This window comes from Heloderma suspectum, chromosome 3 (assembly GCF_057233095.1).
Source record: "Heloderma suspectum isolate Gila_16-S chromosome 3, 16-S_ref, whole genome shotgun sequence".
Taxonomy (NCBI): Eukaryota; Metazoa; Chordata; class Lepidosauria; order Squamata; family Helodermatidae; genus Heloderma; species Heloderma suspectum.
In genome coordinates, this window is record NC_139460.1 from 208,234,785 (window position 1) to 208,256,895 (window position 22,111).

At 41.0% G+C, this 22,111-nt stretch overlaps 1 protein-coding gene across 4 annotated transcripts in view; it reads right to left on the reverse strand.

Moving 5' to 3' along the window:
- Positions 1-22,111, reverse strand: part of JMJD1C (jumonji domain containing 1C) — a 196,373-nt gene that overhangs the window by 85,988 nt on the left and 88,274 nt on the right. For 3 of the 4 annotated variants that reach the window (XM_084845376.1, XM_084845374.1, XM_084845375.1), the window contains exon 3: positions 1,832-1,945. Coding sequence is in view for 2 of the 4 variants with exons in the window: in XM_084845374.1 (XP_084701500.1) it covers positions 1,832-1,945 (114 nt within the window). In the remaining 2 variants the exon portion in view is untranslated. Of the gene's footprint in view, positions 1-1,831; positions 1,946-10,379; positions 10,577-22,111 lie in introns of those variants that run through there. The other variant, XM_084845377.1, reaches the window with a different exon arrangement.

Sequence of the window (22,111 nt, forward strand, 5' to 3'; positions counted from 1 at the left end):
TCCCGCGCTCTGTCACTCCCAGGACTGCTATCTAAGCTAGGAATGCCAGTGGGAGGAATCTCCGTCAGCTGTTGGCCCTGGGAAAGAGGAGCGCGCTCCTCTCCCAGGAGCGACTCCTCTTCCTCAGAATCAGAACTACTCTGGGATTCTATGAGCTCAGTGTCCACCCTGACACAGACCTACAACTGTGGTTAAAATTCACTAGGGTTAGTTTCAACAAGCCAGCTTCAGAAACCACTGTTTTAAACTAACCAGAGTGAATGTTAAACCACAGTTTGTTGCTCCAGATGATGTGACCAATGACGGTTAACAAAACTGAAAGTAAACACTTCTGAATTTTTCCTCCCAGCTGTGAGGGAGGAGAAGGGAGCGGGGGAGCATGTGAGCTTAAGGATTGCTGCAGTTCATTCCTGCTCATGTATGTCATGCTAAACCATGGTTCTGTGTGATGTATGAACATGGCCAATGTCTATGAAGCCAGCAATACGCATGGCAGGGAAGATTTTCGTACACCACCCCATTACTAATTAATTTCTGCAAAATCAATGCCCAAAGCTTTCTGCAAGGACAAAATCTCCTTGGCAATTATCTATTATACAGATGACACTAAATACATGCTCAAACGACCTAGCAAATGCTTACAGATGACTGCAGAAAATTCTAGAAATACTCTCACATATCCATTTCTGATTTTCAAAAACATTTGCTTGTATTTTTCCGCAAATCAAGTTAGCAGCAACCCAATTCATACATGCAAATGAGTGAATGGCTGCTTGGTACACAGCCACATGAAAGCTGTTCTAGGTGGCCAAGTGTTTGTGGAGTCCCCATGGCAATTCTATCTATTTTCTCCCCACAATGACAAGCTCCTTTAAAAGATGAGAGTGTTTCCTAGCATTGTGAACATTTCCAGAACTTTATGGAAAGTCACAACCTGAATGCCTTGCCATGTGCACTAGCTCCATGAAGCTGCATTTCAGCCACTCACTGCTTGTATATGAACTAAAGGAATTATGTTGTCTTAAACCAACACTCTAGCTTAAAATATTGACTCTAAAACAAGCCTCAAGCATTTAACCTAAACAACTCTTTCAGAAAGAGCATCCAATGCAAATTTGAATAAATTATTTTAGGAATGATACAATAATCTCACAGAAACCATAGATCATCTTGGAATAACCTTCAGTTCATAACTGCAGTTCAAAAAGGTTTGGTCAGTCTGCATTCATATTCAATTAAATTCACCAATAAAGGACTGTTATTGTATTCCTCTTTTAAAAGATTCCTTTTAAAATACCTTAGGATTCTGTTTCCAGAAACCCTTTTGCTTACAAGTAGACAAAAGTCTTGTCTAATTAGTGCAACTATCAGTACATCTGGAATACTACAGGCTCAAAAGAATCATAATTATTGGTAGAAATCTACAAGCCACTTATTCTGCTGACCTAAAAGGGAATAATTCCAAAAGAAATGGTTTCTATATTTAAGTCTCACCCCACCACTGAAACGTTTGATTTCTTCCAAAGAATGACCATGAATAAAGTCAAATATACTTATAAAATATATTTATAAAGTTAAACCTCTAAGACCAAAGCAGAGATTTAGAATGCTGAATCATAAATTATTTCAAATACAATTCACTATACTGCTGCTGAATTGGTTTCAACATATCACTAAAACATTCCCCAGTGTGCCACAGCTCCTAAGAGAAGATACTTCTGCTCTCTCTGAATGATCACAGATAGCTTGTTCAGCACCAACACAGAAGATAAACTATATGCATTTGAAGTGATTAAGATATATTAGTTTTAGTAATATCTGGGTTTCTTACCTGATAGAGCTGAAAGGCACTATCTTCAGTTACAAAATCCAGCTGTTTGTCCACAAGAAATTCGACTGCAGTAATAGAATTGTACACACTTTTCCCAACCAAAGGTTTGAAAGTCTGAGGGCAAAGTAAAATGAAAGAATTTAGATATGCTTTCAAAAGGTCCAAGCATAATACGTAATATCCAGCTGTGCCCCAGTACTAGCAGAAATGACGTTGCGCTAGCATAAACCAGTGCTTGTATAACCTAACTAATGCTTGGTTAGGCAATGGGAAAAAAATGGCCATCACAGAGGCACAGTTGCATACTATCCACTATTTTTTGTTTGTTTGTTCAGTAAATGCAAAAGCAACAATCTACTAGAACACCACATTATCACAGGGAGACAGCAGCATGTCATAGTTTTAAATGCCATATTGACTGGGTTCACACAACACACTAACCCACACTAAGGGGCTGTTCATTCAACATGCTAACCCACATTCAGTGGTTGAGTGTGGGTTGTTAATTGAATCATGGGTTAACATGTTGTCTGAACCCAGGACATTTTCCGCAGGGTGGCTTATTAACCATGCAGTGTGGCTTATTTTTCTCTAACAAGCCACCTTGAAAACCCATGGTTGTTTGTTGGGTTGTTCAGGGTGGTAAGCAAGACACATTGCATGGTTAACAAGTCCCCTGTGGAAAACACGCTGGCAGGGTTTGGACAATCATGGGCAGGGATCTGGACACCGTCATATTTAGAGTAGACTTAAGTATAATTGATTTCAGTAGGTCGAACTCTTAAGTACGACTGCTTGGATCCTTCCCACCCTCAACTTGTGCTTCTACTACTACTTCTGTCATCTTGCCCACTCCAGCATTCACTGCCACCATGCATTTTCCCTGCTATATTTGATAGCTTCTGAGTTTTCAGCACATACAAGATGCAGAAAGTGTAAAAAGAGTACACATGCATATGAGACTGAAGAGGTGACAAAAATAGGCTTGCCCCACCATAAATTACTTTATCTGCCCTCAACAGATGAGGCAGAGGCAGACTGAGTAAGAAGATCATGTCAGAATAAGCATGAAGGTGGTAATTTCTAAATGACAAACAGGAAACAAGATTGACTATTCTGGAATCTCCTAGACCAAAGTTAGTGAAATATTAAAGGAATTAATAAGGATTTTCAGTAGAAGGAATGAGAAACTTGCAATTCTCTCAGCATCCCAAATGCTCCATCCTGATTTGGTTTCACAGCCTCTCTTTTAGCTGGTGGTCAGGTTTATAAAAAACATGGTTGTTCTGTCTCTCTCAAGGGGTTTTCCCAGGATGAAGCAAACTGATAACACAGACTTGGCTACAGAAGTAGAGCCAGATTTACTGGATGGAATCTAAAGCTGCTCATTTTGACTGGTACCCTGGAACCCACTTCTGTTTTCCCAATAGGAGATGTTGCTGCTATTATTACATGAAGGTGAGTAAACAGAAGGGAGAAGAGAAAGTCTTTGTTTTTTTTCTGCCTGAGAGAAAGAATGTAAAATTCCATGAATGCCTATGGTTTTCCCTTGGGCTTCAAGCAGCATGAGCTAGATATGGCTCTGATGATATACATGCCCAGCCTGTCAGCTTCTAACTTTTATTTAAAAAGCAAGCCTCTAACCTAAGAGATGCACAGCAGCTTAACGTATGATATCAAAATATACAAAAGGCTGCAACAAGAAGCAAAAAAATCATTAAAAGATCAGAGGCTCAACCATGTTCAATATAATTATATGCAAGTTATGCTAATTGCACTCAGCTAGAACATACAAATTGGCTTGTGGTATAGTCACATTGGGGCTTTCAATGCTGCTCATTTCGGCTACAGATCATTTTTTAAATAACGTTAGAGGCTTGCTGTTCTAGCAAGTAAAAGTTCAACTTGATATTGGGTAAGGAAAGAAAGATAAGAATTATAAGCATAAGATTCAAGTCGAGCATCTCTACACCAGCCTAAAATCCTGAATTTAAAATGGGGCTTCCTACTTCTATTTTAAATGCAGGATCATGCCGAGCTCCCTTTACATGCACTTCCTTTCCCCACCACTTTTCTCCCTTGAGTCTTCTGTATGTTTCACAATACAGCCACTAAATGGCGCTGTGGTCTACATCCTCTTATTGCGGCTTTTCCTTTTTCATGGAGGGAACTGAAGGGGAACTCAAGCGCTGTAATTTGATAGCTCATTACTTCCGATCTTTTAAAAAATGGAATAAAGGTCATTTAGTGCGGGAGATGCCCTGGAGGTGGACAATGTCATCTAAAAAGGACCTGCAAACTTCCGTGAGTAACCACTCTGAATAGCAGGATAAAAGCTCTGTGTGAAGAAGCCCACCATCAGTAAGAGATGTAACTAAGGGAGCAATCCTGTTAATTCTGCTCTATCTCTCATCAGCTTTTGATATCATCGACCATGGTATCCTCCTGGATCGACTCCATGGGATAGGTATTGGAGGCACTGTGCTACCGTGGTTCCGGTCTTGCCTACGGGGCCGATTTCAGACAGTAACGTTGGGTGACTATTCCTCGGCCCCTTGGCAACTGAGCTATGGGGTGCCGCAGGGTACCATCTTGTCCCCAGTGTTGTTTAATATCTGTATGAAGCCGCTGGGAGCGGTCATTAGGGGATTTGGAGCTAAATGCCATCAGTATGCTGATGACACGCAGCTCTATCTCCCTGTGACATCTGAATCAGAAGAGGCTGTGCAAGTCCTGAATCAGTGCCTAAACTCTGTAATGAGCTGGATGAGGGCCAATAAACTGAAACTGAATCCTGGCAAGACAGAAGCCCTGTGGGTGAGTGGTTCCCAGGCCCGGGAGAGAGGCTCACTGCCTGTTCTGGATGGGGTTGCACTCCCTCTGAAAGATCAGGTCCATAGTCTGGGAGTACTCCTAGATTCATCATTGTTGCTGGAGGCCAAAGTGGGTGCGGTGGCTCAGTGTGCCTTTTACCAGCTTCGGCTGGTTCGCCAGCTACGGCCTCTCCTGGACAGAGATAGCTTGACTGTGGTGGTAAAGGCATTAGTAACCTCAAGACTGGATTACTGCAATGTGCTCTATGTGGGGCTGCCCTTGAGGCTGGTCTGGAAGCTGGAGGTAGTGCAGAATGCAGCAGCTTGGCTGTTGTCGGGAGCCGCCCCTTTTCAGCATCTAACTCCTTTGCTGAGGGAACTGCACTGGCTGCCTATTCGCTACCAGGCCAGGTTTAAGGTATTAGTACTAGTGTACAAAGCCCTAAACAAATTGGGACCAGGATACCTGAGAGAGTGCCTCCTTCCTTACCAACCTGCCCCATCACTGAGGCCATCAGAGGGCATGTTCCTGGTGGTTCCACATGGCCCAGTTGGAGTCCACCAGGAAAAGAGCTTTCAGTGTAGTGGCCCCCTTCCTATGGAATTCCCTGCCTTTAGAGGTCAGGCAGGCGCCAACATTGTGTTTCTTCCAGCACCTCCTGATGACACTGTTATTTCAAGAGGCCTTCCTTGCATGACCAGCCATGGTTTGTTAAATTCCACTTTGTTGGGGTTTGTCTTTTTTTTTTATGTTTTAACTCTTTTAACCTGTTGTTTTATTCTTTTATCATGTTGTTCACCGCTCAGAAATCTTTTGATGTGGAGCGCTATATAAATATTGTAAATAAATAAAACCTATGCAGGTTTAGACAGAAAAATTCCTACAACTCCCAGCATTCCCCAGCTAGCCATGGTGGGAGTTGTGGGACTTTTTTCTGCCTAAACTTGCATAGGATTATGCCTTAAACTAGATTTGGGTAGCCTCTTTGCTCCGTCAGTTTAGTGTCCAGGCTTTCCCCCACTCCACTAGGCCACCTTGACTAGGTGCTTGCTTAATCACTTGCCTGATTAAATATATACACAACTGCTTTCTAGAAACTCCGCCAACTTTTAGTAGCATGTATGTACCACTCATTCTACATGAAACTATGCCTTAACTGGATTAAAGATCACTGCATCACACTAAATGGCCCCAAGCATAAAATAACTTGAGTGATGAGAAGACAATGTGGGCATACAGGAACACACCAGGCTTCACAAAATTAATACAGTCAAATGCATGGATATTTTTAGAGGGATTTAAAAAAAAATGACTGTTCAAGCCACAAGCAGCATGAAGGTAGTATATTATCATCCACAGATTAATTTAGCCTTTTCTTAATTTGTCCAATGCTACATAGAAGATACAGGTAATGGATCAACTAGTACTATTATATTGCATATGCATTTTATTGGTAGATGCTAATTTAGTTTCCCCAAATCCCTTAATTGACAACCGCCAGCAGACTTACAAAATATTCTGACAAAGGAAGAATATGTTTGTCTTAATTTTTTTAGCTAGATAGGTGTGTTTATTTAAGGATTCCACAAGCAGTTAAAAAACATATTCACAAATAAACAGACGCACAAGCAAGATTGTATCGATGTAAGGAGGGAGAGCAGGACTCCAGTTTGGCAAGTTAATTATCAGAAATAACAGAGCAACTAGTTGTGCCAATGAACCTAGTAGGTACAAATGTTCCTGTGCCAAGTTTGTTTTCTACCTCATACACCACAGTAATTCACATTCAGCTTCAGAGACACAGAAAGAGTGCAAAGATAAACAGTACCAATTTTGAAATGTTACCATGGGAACTTCACAAGGATGCAAAAATATGCAGGCTGCAAGCCAAATAAACTCGTTACACTGCTCTTGGTAAGGCAATTTTCTTAGTAGATGGCTCTATAAAGGTAGGGCCTGATGCAAAATAAACCAGGAAAAAATAAACATCCCCAGATAACAATTCCTTGCTACAACTATTCCAAAGACTTGTCCCCAAGTATTCCAAAGACTTCCATTCTTACAACATTAAACAGTAGCTTGCCCCCAACTATTCCAAAGACTTGTCCCCAAGTATTCCAAAGACTTCCATTCTTACAACATTAAACAGTAGCTTGCCCCCAACTATTCCAATGGCTTCTGTTCCCAACATCCCAAACATACATATTTAATTCCTTCTATAATCACAAAAAATTACATATTTGCTTGATTGTATCACTGAAATGGTGTCCAGATATGCAAGGGAAGGATGCTAAGAAACGATGAAATGGGCACCTAATTAGGCATACATTCTTTAATGCTAGCACATTTGTTATGCAAAAATGCATACTGGCCTTTCAAAGTGTCCTGAAACTTACATGCTCATACCTTGGAAGAATTTGAAAATGTACAACTTTTAAGTTTGATAGTTAAAAGCTAGTTTTCATTGGAAATAATCTCAGGACCCAGGTCAATATAGGAGATTGTCTATAAAGTGTAGCAGACTAACTACAAAGTCTGTACTATCACTATTTTATCTTACTTAGGTACACACTGAACTCAACTGCCTGAGGATCACTTCATTTAAAAGGTATTTGCCTTATATGGTGTACTTGTCTTATTCATATACCCTTTTACCTGGAATAACTTGGCAATCTTCTTAAAGCATTTTGTTAATGGAAAGCTTGGGTGCCAATTAAAGAACAACCAGAGATCTGCAACTAAAGATTTGGCTGGTTAATTCAAGTCACTATGTAGAATTCAAGCTACCTCCAGCTCCACACACTCATCCTCTCTCCTACTGATTCTGTGGCCCACTATCCCACAGACTCCAGAATTGCTTCACCTGTCAATTCCTTTTCCACCAACAGCAGTCACTTCTGTCCTTAGAGCTTCTGTAAGGTTTCCTCACAGATAAACTGACCTTTCATGAACCTCACAAAGCTGCACTGTTTTTCAGTATTCTAGTCCAACCTCTCCTCTCAGTAATTTCATATCAGCAAAGATGCTCAGCCGATTATGGGAGATGGCACTTCTTTCAAGCAACAGGAAAGTGACCATTTTTAGCTCGCTTATATTTAAATATCAGATTTTAAACACTGGATGTTCACTGTCATTTGTGGTTTCCTACAAAGAAAAAAACTATAGTTTTGAAAGTTGATTAAATTCTCATTATTTGTTACAACTTTAAAATATTTAGGAACATAGGAATCTGCCTTATACTGAGTCAGACCATTAGTCTACCTAGTTTGGTATTGTTGACACCGGTTGGCAGCAGCTCTTCTGGGTTTCAGGCAGGAATTTTTCCAGCCCTACTTGGAGATACCATGGATTTAAACCTAGAACCTTCTGCATGCAAAGCAGGTGCTCTTACCACTGAACTATGGTTCCTCCTTTTCAGGTGAGCTACATCAAATATGCCAGAAATACAATCAATATCCTATAATATTTAACCACTAAATCTATAGGTAGTCTTTTTTAGAGGTATTTGCTAGAAATGGGAGCTATACAAGGAATAAAACTCAAAGGAAACTCATTGGGTTAGATCCAGACTTAGTCCTGCTTAGAGCAGGTCAATGGGGCTTAATTTAGAGATTCATTGAGATCATGACTAAGCATGACTTGAGAGGGATGCAACCTACTCAGTTTATTTTAACAATATGAGAAATTTACATAAGTCAATCAGGTGGTTTGCCTTTCCCATGACAGTTAAGTCATTTTGTAATGTGAAAAACACATTCTTTAAAAGACATGACCTCCCTCACTCTTCTGTCTCTACAAAGGTCAAAGGGTTCTGAGAACAATGTTAAACAACTGGTAGTACTGGCTAAAGTTGGAATTAAAATTATGGGATATTTAGACATCATTAGCCAAATGATTATGTAAAATCTTGTATCCCATTGTCCTAGCATTTTTAGGTATGTGTTCATAACTTGCCCTTAACTACAAACTATAAGCACGGATTACCAATAAACTGGATGACAATTTGAAAATGACAATTTGAAAACTTATAAATAGGTAACTGTTGCCGTTTATGCACATGTTTAAAAACCAAAACGGAAAGAAATTAAAGGTATGTATGCTTTTCTTTTTAAAGCATCCAGTGCTTATAAAAAATATTTTAAGAATAAAAATGTTAAGGCATACTATTAGTGGCACTGATTTTATGTAGACACTGCACCTCAGCAAACACAAATGTTTTCCAATTTAAGAACATCATCAGCTACATAAGAAGTTAAATGTTTTAAGCAGGAATTATGTGCACACTCTTCACCTATGATGCATGCTACACTAAATGCAACAGACCTCCTTCAAGATCATAGCTAATTATTTTCTTTAACAGTGGGCAGAGGCCTCCATAACTTTACATTCTCATTTTTTCTTTCCTTGGATTTTTTCTTAAATTACATCAATTCACATGAAGCTAATCAAGACAGTACACTTATTCTGCAAGTTACTTCCATGGCATTAGGAAGCTATTGTCAAAATTATTGTTAACCACAATTGGGTACAAGCTTTTTTAATCCCACTGCAAAATGTCATGTTAAAGCAAGAAAAGCTTTTAGAACCAACTTTCTATTTAAAGGGGGGGGGAGGGGGGGAAGCTACTGCACGCAAATCACACAAACTCAAATAAACACCTAGTAGGAGAAAGATGTCTACATTACTATTATGGCCTCCTGTTTATACTTAGGCAAGCTCAGAACAACTGTGTCTTGTTTGGGTCTCTATGCAGCACTAAATTTCATTCGCATGAGAAAAAACAGACCAGATGATCCTTCCCTGAAAGGCATGTTTTAAAAAACAACAACACAGCAAGAGTTCTTAACAAGGAGTTCAGCTGCTCAATCCCTTCCCCCTCCCTGACACACACACACACACTCTATGCCAGCAGTATACCATTTCGATTTCCTGTGTGTAACAGGAAATATATTTACTTTATTGCAGGATGCACTGTGTCGATCTGTATTATATACCAAAACCTTTCAGAAATATTCTTACAAACTTTCACAAATGGTTTTCTGATGTATTTTGCAGGTCCTGGAATGGTTTTAGATATTTACTACAGATTTTTATAAACAAGTAAATTCTTTGCTTATTCAAACTGACTAGAATGTAAGAATCATTTACGGAACGATTCTTGAGAAAACTACTCAACAGGATTTAGAAACTGTATCCTATTAAATGTTGAAGCCAATAGAAACAAAACAATTAGATGTTTAAAAACACTTTAAGGAAGTATTAAAATTAAGCAGTGGGGGGGGCAACGTTTGGCAGAGTTTTGCTATATTCTATTTCAAATGTCTAATCAAAGATATTTAGAAAGAATTAAATATATACTGCTGCACTGATTACAGAACTCTTTAATAGCTTTTAATTAATATAATGCAAAATTTAGAAATAAATCATAATATACAGAGAACTGCAATACAAACCTTAGTTTGCTTCCATGTTCCTTTCAATCATTTTTAAATTTTCACAAGGAATGCCGGTAATTGATTTCCAATTTCCCTGCTAATATACAATTTTTCTGAAGATCTTCAATATAGTTTACAATCAACAGCCCCCAATTTCATCTACATTTCTTTAACCTAACAACTACACAAATGAGAGCCTCCCCCCCCCCCACAACCCAGCTCAGCTGAGCAGATTACAACTCTCTTTGTCATCAGCAATGTGTGCATTACCTAAGAAATCCTGCAACTGAAGCACTTACCCTGTTCCCAGATCTAGGTCATGATAATTTCTGCCAAGGCTGGTTCCATAACAAAGCAGTCTTCAAACATACAAAGGAGCCATCAGCTAGCAATCCATAGGACAGAAAATGTCTCCAACGATGCTTTTCGTCTGTACACACACTGTCTTACAGCAGAACAGACACCAAAATGAGAAAGCTATCTCTCTGCTTACGACATGTTGAAAGAAGGGAAGAGGCGGAGTCACATTACTGATTACTCATTTGGCTGGGCTGGCCAGAGAGCAATGTGTGTGTGAGTGGGGGTCACATCTTAAATTATACTACCAATTTCAAATTCAACTATTTCTGAAATAAAACTTTTATCATGCATGTTGGTATTGTGAGAGGGGTGGGATATAAAAAGGAAGTTGAATTGCCAAATAGAAGTATAATGTTCTCAAGCATTTAGGAAAAGTAGTAGAGTAGTTGAGTATTTTATCCTATGGAACATAAAGCCTGCAGTCTGCTACATTGATTTTGCATAATTTTCCAAAGCAAGTATTGTACTATCATACTACATGGCTCCAAAACGTATGTGGTCTAAGGGGCATATGAATATTACTAAATGTTGAGAAGCAACATAAGGGAATATTTTTGAAGCTGCTAAGTATTTTATCTGCCAGGCTTTTTTTGTTTGTTTGGGTTTAAAAAAAAAGATATTGCGTTTCTCTGTTCCTCTCCCTTTTATAACCATGAATGCACAGCCACACCTATTTTGAGCAGCATACAGCTGCACATGGCTATTATTAGACCACAGTACTTTTACTCTTTTGTGTTGGTATACAGAAATTTAGTAGTATGGGGAAATAAACAGAGACAGTTGGCTATCTTGACACACAGTGAGGATTATGGCCCAACTGGGATTACTAAAACAGTGACCCAGTTCAGACGTAGCAGCAGTGGCAAATCGTGGGGTAATTAATTAACCAATGATTTGCCGGGGTGCGAGCCACTTCTGATCTGAATGTGCAACCTCCGATCAGCCTGATTGTAGGTTGCTTTGTGGTGTGAGAACCCAGACACTATGGGTTATTTGTGGGTTAAACAATCCAAAGTTAACTTAAGAAATAATCGTAGGTTAACTTTGGGTTGTTTAACCCACAAATAACCCATAGTGTCCTGGTTTGCACACCACAAATCCGCTTATGATCAGGCTGATCAGAGGTTACATATTCAAATCGGAAGCAGCTCACGCACAGCACACAACCTGGCAAATTGTGGGTTAATTAATTAACCCACGATTTGCTGCCATTACATGTGAACAGGTCTAGAGTAGGATGATGCATATGATTGGAACACCTCTAAGAAGATACAGGCTGGTCAAAATAAATAGGTAAGAGAAAATTGGTAGGGGTGTTGCCTTATATATCTTAAAAGATAATTACAAGTAATTCAAAGTTAGGAAAGATAACTGTTCTGTTGAATTTATCTGTGTTGAGACCAAACAAAAACAAAAGGATATAACAATTGGTTTCTATTGTTAGTCTCCACACTGGGAGCAGGGGAAGAAAGGAGGAGAGACATTGGTAACGCCTTATTGATCACCCACAGGAGGCATAAAAAAATAAGATGTGGTGGTTCTTCAGTTATCTAAACATCTACTCAGAAAACAATAAGAGCTTAACAGAAACTGGCAGGAAAATTCCTAGGATGTTTAAGGGTACAAATTTGTTGAACCAAGAGGTGGCAACTATGACGGGAAAGGAGGCCACTTTAACTTAGTTCTCAAGGATAGTGAAGAACTGATAGTGTAAATGTGAAAGGTCACTAAGGTGAAAGCAATCATGATATGATAAAGTTAAGAATAGCCAATAATGAAGGACAATGGATGTATTTTTTTTCCTGAAACCTCTGGAAACTAGTAAGGAAGGTCCAAAGTAAATCTACGACAAAAGGTTCAGGCAGAGTTGGCATTTCTAAAGAAATTACTTGATGCTTGGGAGAGTAACTAATATGAACAGTAGGAAGCTTTAAAAGGAAACCAAACTGGTTCAAATCAAGAGAACATGTTGGGATATAACTGTATGTTAAACAGAGTTTGGGACTGCATGATACAGCCAAGTTTACCCTATCCTGTGGCAGAATGAAACCTGGGGTGCTTCCAGACAAGGCTTTTATAATGCAACCACCCTACTTCATTCACTGAATTTTATGGGAAGTCTAGACAACATTTGTCTTCAACTTTTAATTCTTCTTCTTATTTATTATTAGATTTATTAGCCACCTATCTGGCTGGCTACCTGGCCACTCTAGGCAGCATACAATATAAATAACAACATGAAATTCAACAAATTTACATAATCAACTGAATAAAACAACATTGCTCTAAGGAACCCTAACCCACCCCAAATGCCCACCTGAACAGCCAGGTTTTCAAAGCCCCGTGGAAGCTCATCAAAGAGGGGGCGTGGCGGAGGTCACTAGGGAGGGAATTCCATAGAGTGGAGGCCACCACAGAAAAGGCCCTCTCCCTAGCTCTCAACAGCCTAGCTGTCCTGGCTGATGGGACAGACACAAGGCCTTCTGAGGCCCATCTCGTTTGAGTGGCATCCTTGGTGTTAAGATAGACTAGGCCAGAACCATATAGGGTTTTAAAGGTCAATGCCAACACCTTGAATTGGGCCCGGAAAACAACTGGTAACCAGTGCAACTCCTTCAGCACTGGAGTGATGTGGTCTCGCTGATGGCTGCCTTTAATCAGGCAGGCCGCCACGTTCTGCACCAGCTGCAACTTCTGAACCGTCTTCAAGGGTAACCCCACATAGAGCGCATTACAGTAGTCTAGGCAAGAGGGGACCAGGGAATGAACTACTGATGGGAGCAGATGGTTAGGGAGATAGGGGCGCTGCCACCGTATCAGATGCAGTTGGTACAGCACCGCTTGGGTAACAGGCTGACACCTGAGCCTCCATGGACATCTGGAAATCTAAAATGACCCCCAGACTGCGGACCTGGTCCTTCAGGGGTAGCCACACCCAACTGAACACAAGGTCAACATCTCCCAACCTCCCCTTGTCTCCCACAAAAAGTACTTTGGTTTTGTCGGGGTTCAGTTTCAGTTTGGTCCTTTCCATCCAGCCACTCACCGACACCAGACGCTTGGACAGGGTTTCGACAGCCAACCTTGGCGAGGATTTAAATGAGAGGCAGAGTCGCGTGTCATCCGCATATTGGTGACACCGCACCCCAAACCTCCTGATGATAGCCCCCAGCGGCTTCCCATAGATGTTAAGTAACATTGGGGAGAGAATAGAACCCTGTGGCACCCCACAAGTGAGCAGCCAAGGGTCTGAAGTCTCCTCCCCCAGAGCTACCGTCTGGTACCTCCCAGAGAGGAAGGAACAGAACCACCGTAATATGGTGTCCCCTATGCCCAACCCCTCCAGGCGGTCCAGGAGGATACTGTGGTCGATGGTATCAAAAGCCGCTGAGAGATCAAGGAGAATAAGGAAGGAGCATTCACCCCCATCCAGAGCCCTACCCACATCATCCACCAAGGCGACAAAGGCCGTTTCTGTCCCATGCCCAGGCCTGAAGCCTGACTGAAATGGATCCAAATAATCTGCTTCTTTCAAGCATGCCTGAACTGCAAAGACACCACCCGCTCAATCACCTTGTCCCAAAACAGCAGATTTGAGACTGGGCAGAAGTTGTTCAGGTCTTGGGGATCCAAGGTGAGTTTCTTTAACAGTGGTCTTATCACCACCTCCTTGAGCGCTGATGGCATCACTCCCTCCTTGAGGGAGGCATTCACCACCACCTTGATCCCCTCCCTGCACCTCATAATGGGCCAAGATGGGCAAGGATAGAGTAAGCAAGTGGGTGGCCTTAAAAATGAGAGCACCATGTCCACTTCATCAGAAGGAAGAAGCTGGAACCGATCCCACAAAACTGGTCTGCCACTGGCCGCCCATCATTCACTAACTGTATCCACAGTGCATGGAATAGCACTCCTGATCCAGTCGATTTAAACTGCAAAGTGCTTTGCAAACTCATCACAGGAGGCCTTAGAATGCGCCCCTGGAACAACTGGACTGACCAGGTTCCGGACCACTTGGAACAGCCTCCTGGGACAGCACCCTGCGGATGAGATAGAGGCAGTATAAACATTATTTTTTGCTGCTCTTATCACCATGTGGTAGGCTGAAGGACAGCTATAACCCGTGTCCAGTCGTCTTCGGAGCAAGGTTTCCGCCACCAGTGCTCCAGCCATCTTACCTCCTGCTTCAGAACTCGCAATTGTGGGGTTAACCATGGTCCTCCACCCCTGCAGAGTTGAGGAACCAAGAAGGCCAACCCCATCACGTAGTGATCTGACCATGACAAGGGGGTGGTGGATATACCCTGGATTTCCAGATCACTCCCTACCTCTCTGGAAACAAACACAAGGTCTAACGCATGACCGGCTACATGGGTGGGCCCAGCTGGAATATGGTACAGCTCCCAGGAAGTCATGGTCTCCATGAGGATGGCCTCCGAATGTACACTGAAATCCCCCAACACCAACAAGTTAGGGGACTGCACACGCACATCAGAGACTACCTCAAGCACCTCGGCCAGGGAGTCTGTTGTGCAGTGGGTGGGGGGGACAGTACACAAGCAGAATCCCCAGACTGCCCTTCGGGCCCAACCTCCAGTACATACAACCCTGGTCTCCCAGAGTGGGAGTCTGGTGAGGATCAAGAACTCCCGGTAGATAACAGCCACTCCCCCTCCCTGACCCCCAGCCTTTGGCTGCTGCGCATATGAAAATCCAGCCAAGCAAATGGCCGCAAGACTGGGAGCAGCGGCCTCATGTAGCCAGGTCTCTGCAATACATGCCAGGTCCACACTCTCATCTAGAATCATGTCATGGATGGGAGATGTTTTATGAGCAATGGACCTGGCATTAAACAGCAGCAGATGAATGCCAGAGGATGGAGTCACACATCCCCTAGCCATCTTTTGGCTCTGGACAGGCCCGGAAAAGGGGACAGATATTACACATCTCTTCCCTGTTTCCCTTACCCTTTTAACCCCCTATATTTTCCCACCACTTCTTCCATGTCTCCCCCCCCCCCCCGCCACAAAGAATCCGTTAAGGAGGAAAAGACAGAATAACTCTACAATGCCTTTTGATTGTTGGTGCTAGGAGCCCTCCATCTGGAAGCACCCTATGTTACTGATGAACATAGTAGGTGCTGGAATGTCAGAGATGTGTTGTTTAGTGCCTTAATAAGATAAGATTAGCTTGACTACAGTTTAGCTATGTAAAGTGACATTAATGGAGTCAGATTATTATTCTCCATATGGAGCTTGTTCAGAACTAACTTTAGAGGCCTTTGGGATTGAATGTCTATCTACAACCAAAGGAGTCAACAAAACCTGTTCTGAAACAACCTCTCTTACTCTCAAGCAGTAGAAAAGAAAGAAGTCTTTTCATTTCATTTCAGGAAGGGGCTGAAAAAGGCATCTAACATTCTTGCTTTACAAAATTTGTATTCAAGAGTCTTACCCTGTGAGAAGTTATGCTGCCATTAATCAATGTATCTCAGATGCCCATATTACATTTTTGCACAAAACATTCAATACTCAAATATGATAATGTGCATTTTGTAACAGAATGAATGAATGACATGCTTTTTCATTCCAATAGATTAGGAAGCAGATGCAGGGATCTGCTTTGAAATCTGTGTATTGATTAATCCGCTATATACATAGGACTACAAACATTGTATTATATACATACAGTATACAGCACAGGAATACAAACATCGGCCTATCTTACAGGGTTGGTACAAATGCAAAGCATTCTGAACAAGATTTAACATGCTATACATCATAAATAAATAAAAAAAAACAATGCTACTGCTTTTACTACATCTTTTTGATTTGTTTCCTTCCTCAGCCTCTAAACTGGCCTGCTACTGTAGAGATTTTAAAACAATCACGAGGAACAACCATAGTTTCGTGATGGCATTTCAACCTCACTTCTACACAAACATGCCTGTTGTAAAGCATTTGATTTCTCTATGTTGCCAAGGCAAACATGTGTTAACACACAAATCATCAGGACTGACTGGAGAGCAGGAAAGGTCTGCGTATCCAGACAGATTTATTAATAGCATTCACAACAGAATATTCATAGCTGTTGTAATAGTAGTTCTACTAAAATATAGGTTTTGTTTAGAGCTCAAGGGACTTGTTTATATGATCAGAGCTACTGAGTCATGTTTTTCCTCTGAATAAGCCACCCAAATCCTATACAACAGGGAATTCCAGGATGTTTTAGGCACACTCCCTTTCTTAACCTCAGAACAATTTCATCGCTGTTTGCTGTAGTTAACCCTGAATTCCATTTACTACCCTTATCATGTCCTGCATACCCATATTTAGAGAGCAGTGAAGAGCCCCTTATTATCCACATGCTTTTCTCTTTTCCATTTACTTCAATCACTGATTAACTGTTTGGTGAGCAAAATACAGTAATTTATGGAGTTACAATAGATTGTGTAAGAATGACTTACACCTACAGAGAGCAATTTAAGTATCAAAAGGTAAAGCAGTATGCACTTCTGTGTTTTCAGTCTTTTAATTGTGTTCTCAAATAAAAGCTATGACACAGTGCTGATACCAGTGTTAATATTGCCCACCTGCCTCTTAACCACGGTTAATTCATGGGTGTGCAACCTCCGGCTTGTGAAAGTTACCCAGCCAGCCTGTGGAGGCTTGGGCTCATTCTGCAGCCCCCCCCAGCTCACTCAGCAAGCCCTGCCTCCCCTGGTCTGGGAGCTACTGGGGGCTATGGGAGGAGGAGAGGAAAGGAATCCCCTTGCTATCTCCAATCAGACTGGAGATAACAAAGGGATTCCCCCAGGGAAGTGGCAGCTGTGCTCTCATCTGCCACTTGCAGGAACTCCTGCCAGATGAGAAGCAGTAGCAAAGCCAGCTGCACACTTGTCCAGCTCTTGCAGGAGCTCCTACAAGTAGCTTCGTCTACCCTGCATTCTCTCCCCAATAGGGGAGAAGGTGTGGGACAGGCAAAGCCTCCCTAGCCAATATGCCAGGTGGATAATCCACCTGGTGCACTGACTGCGGGTGACCGCTGTGTGTGGGCCTTCCCCAAGGGGAGAAAGCCCCCCACACAGTGAAGCTGGTTCCTGGCCACTGTGCCAGGAGAATCATCCACCCAGTATGTCAGCTGGGGACTAAATGACATCAGGGTGTGTGGCCATGCCCCCTGTCATTATTTGGCCTGTAGAGGGCTGGGGCAGATTATCCAGCCCTCCACCTGAATTTTGTTGCCACCCTTTGGTTAAAGAATTAGGAGCAGACCACTGGATTGTGCTTCCTTCCTCCAGCCCCTCACTTCTTGGGTGCAGATTTTCTTGCTGCCCTGACCTATGGTTAAAGGGCTACATCAGCATTAAACAGGGCCCACTCCCAAACAAGATTTGAAACCAGGGTTTCCACTTGGTTGCAAATTCCAGTTGGGAGCAAACCTTGATTTACATTAGCCATAATTAACATTGGTGCTAATAAACTTTAACCACAGGCTGATTATCAGTGTCATGCAATGGAGAATTTGGGCATGAGAAGAGAGGAAACATGCTATCCCATAATGCAATCCCTTAGTCACAGATAGGAATGTACATCATTATGTCTGCACTGGTTCGTACTAATGGCTGGTCCACACATGCAACAGACTGAGGTGTAGATGAGATGGTAGAGTTCCGATTTCATAAAATGGACAGTACTACTTTGAATCTAGAGTTAACAGAAGCATGATCTGATATTGGTGCAGACTGAATGAAATGGCCAATTCTAGACTCCCTAAGAAATGCTGGTATGAACAATTGAGATGGGGGGATGGGCCAAGACCTGTCACCAAAAAATGAACCTATATTCAACCTCCATACAGTACGCAGTTATACTCAGCTTTCAGTCTAGCTTAAGCCAGCAAATTGAAAAATTCCATTTATCCTAGGATAGGGAGACTATTAACAATAGAAGCTCTTTATGTTGGTTTGCTGTCATTAAAAAAGACCATCAGTTTTTAAGGTATTGAACAACCATTACCTATACACTCTTGAGGAAGGCCTTTACAGAATTAAGATTCCAACAGATGACATCTGCCTATTTGGACAGCAGGTACTTCCACATTCCTGTAAATCAGACACTGTATTTGTGGAAATAGTTGCATGGAGCACCTAGTGCACTATTTATTGTGCTGTCCACTGTATCCTTGTCCCAGAGAGCATTTTTTGTTTCACCTCGTGTTGCAATGTAGTGGGTGGCCAGTTCAGCATATAATAATCCACCTGCTATCTGATGAGCAGGAGTATGTCTCTTATCAAGTCGCATTGTATGCGACTACAGCAAAGAAAATTAGAGCAAGAACTTTGAATGAGATGACAGTAGAATTGTAAGAGGGATTCAATGATTTGACAGGGCAAAACGTTGTGAGCAACTTTAGTAAGTTTCGAGATCTATTTTAAACTTGTCTGTTTTTAAATTGCAAGTGTAATTTTATTTCTATCTTAGTGTTTTTATTGGCTGTGATTTTACTGTCAGTGAGTAATTTTAGTAAGATTCAAGGTGTATCCAAAATGCGAAAGTTTTAAGGTGTATTTCTAAATGCGAATGGTTTTAAATGAAATGTGTAATTTTTCCCCTTTATTTTCCCCTTTGTATTTGTATATTACCCTGATGGATGTCTTTGCGTTTTGTTGTTCTGTAATGGCCTATGGCTAAAAGCAATAAACATACTTCAGATTGCAGGTGGAGATACCATTTACTCCCCACATGCAAGTCTTGCTGAAAACTATAGCATAATAGGGAGCAAGACAGAACCTTAATTCCCAAGGCATTGGTTTTCTATTGTAGGGATTTTGTTTTTAACATGGGAAGCTTTCAGGGATGGCATCCCCTACCTGTAGACTGATGTGCTACAGTATACTCTACCACCTTAAGATTCTACCATCATATTTTGCTGTATGTGTAGAGCAGATCTAAGAAAATGCCAGATCTGCACTGATATAAATATAAAGCTAGCTTTGCTAGTTCTAACCCATAAATGTGTGCTACTCAAATATAGGTGAGCCATGGCAGTTCTATTTGAATAATGTACAGCAATTTTTTACAGTTAAAAATGTACTACAGCAAGAAAATGTGAGCAAGAAGTGAAAAATTATTTAGTGAGAGTGACTGCATAATGTACACTACTGACTTATTTCTGAAATTGGCATTACAGAGTAATGAGGTGTACAAACTTTCACACTTGGAATCACAGAATCATAGGGTTGGAAGGGGCCTACAAGACCATCGAGTCCAACCTCCTGCTCAATGCAGGAAGCCTGATTCCCAGGCAGTCTCCCATCCAAGTACTAACCAAGGCTGACCCTGCTTAGCTTCCGAGATCAGATGAGATCGGGCACATCCAGCCCTTTGTCTTGACAAACTTTGTTTACGGGTACAACATTTCACTATACTATTTCACTAAGCCACCATTTGCTCCATCTCACAGTCAGGCATTAACTGTCAAGCAATCCATACCATAACCTTAAAAAAAAATACAAACAGAGCTCTCTTTGTTTCTTGGCATTGCCAGTCCCCCTATGGACCAAAACAGCACACAGAACTGCACTTAGCAAACAATCCATGACCTTCAATTACTGTCTTGGCTTACAGCCAAAGAACTAGTGTATTTCTGTTAACAGTATGCCATTTTACAGAAAAGTTACTCAATATAGTTCAAACACAATGAGAAAAACTCAGCTTTCATTTATTAAAGAAAAATTGATTCTAACAATTTGTAACTTCAACATCTCAAAAAATGTTTAGAAGTAGTTGTATGCATATGTTCAGATCTTCAGTATGCAGAATACTGGCCAAAATTTTAAGTGTGAATTTAAAGCACAAGGCAAGGGAATGAAAAAGCAAATTTTGTAAGCATTAACAGTTCTTAAGACCAAAGGTAGAAACATTTTTTTCTGTTTCAAAGAACTCCTGGGAACTTTGATCAAGAAATGCTACTTGCATGTGCTATCGTTTGTTCATTAACCTCTACAGAAATTGTGAAAAATATTTATATATAACTACTCTGTATGCCAACAGCAATGCTTCACTGCAGTTCTTTTGCTGAAGTGTAGAACAAGATGGATAGCCAGCTGGAGGGCTTTTATCTGCAGGCTGGCTGACAGCCAGCACTGAAAATGTGAGTCACTTCTGGAAGACTAATAGCATAACAGACCCAGAGAATACTTGGAGAAAGGGAAAATTAAAAATGCACACTTCTTTCCAAAATGTTTTCTGCTTTAAAATTACTTTTAATAATGAAGAATTCAAGGTATCAACACGTATAAACATCCAGTCTATATTGTATATTATAATGGAGATAGTCTGACAAAATATTAAAATGATGCTAAAATAGAGTCTAATTTTATGCTTAATTGAAACAGTTTTGAACAACCGGGGGCGGGGGGGAGAGTGAAGAGAAAGAAACCAAACAAGTTTACTCTACTTAGCCTTCCAAAGCATTGATTCACTCAGTTTTCATTAGTGCTAGAGAAAACATTTATAGCGATTCAGGTTAATTCTACAGAAAAGGATTCCAGTGCATGCATCAATACAGCAAACATAATGTGTTAAATCCAGCTACATGAACAGCTGTATAAATTGAGAACACAAACTGCACAGTTACAGCTGACTGTGTTTCTTAGCAGTTAAGCAGTTATACACTAAGAAGCATTTATGCTGGTGGCTTCATGAGAAGCAGAGCATGCCAAGTCAGATCTAAAGATCATTTCATAGAAAAGGCTCTGAACAAAGGCTCTGAACAAATGCTATCAATAATGTCAGGGTGGGGTGGGGGGCTAAGCTAAACTACTTGCTAAAACAGCTCTGTGGTAATGTCTCAGTTTAAGAGGTGGCTATAAGATTAGAAAATGAACTCCAACTCTTAGCAGTTCAAATTTTGTTGATACTATAAAAAGGCACTTTTACGTAAAAGCAAATATTTGTACTTTTGGCCTGCTATTCCCTCTATAAAATTGAAGTTGGAGGGAACAAATAATCATTTTGGAGATACTGTTTCCAACTGTTACATTGGGAATAATTTGATCTCACTAACAATAGGTGGCCTCCTCCCTTAATGACCTTGCATTAAGGTAAGGCAAGCCTTTTATACACTCATGGATGAGAAGGGGACCATTCAAACGAACAAGGTGTGTCTCAAAATGCTGCAGTGAATTCTTCACTGCAAGGCCTGAGGGCTTCTGACAGCTTCAAACCACCTCAAGTGTGGCTGTCCACCGCTCTCTCTTATTCACTTACTCACCTGCTCTCTTTCTGAAGTCAGTGATGTGGGGCGGAAATTTATCCAGTGCTTTATTTTTCCACGGAAAATTTTCCATTTCATAACTAACAAGGAATGGGTGGCAACTGCAAATACAATATTAGGCAAGCTTGGCAGTTTCAAAGTTGTAATTAATGTTTTCAGATAATTATCCCTAGCAAGTATATGAGGGAATACATGTCATTAAAATATATATATGTCTGTGTGAAATTATTTATTTATTACATTTCTATACTGCCCAATATCCAAAGCTCTAATAATGGAACTAAATAGATGAGTAGTTGTCAGCATATCATGCACAGTTCTTTGGGTTGCCAAAATGTATTAGTGAAGCCTTCCTCAACTTGGTGCACTCTAGATGTGCTAGATTACAACT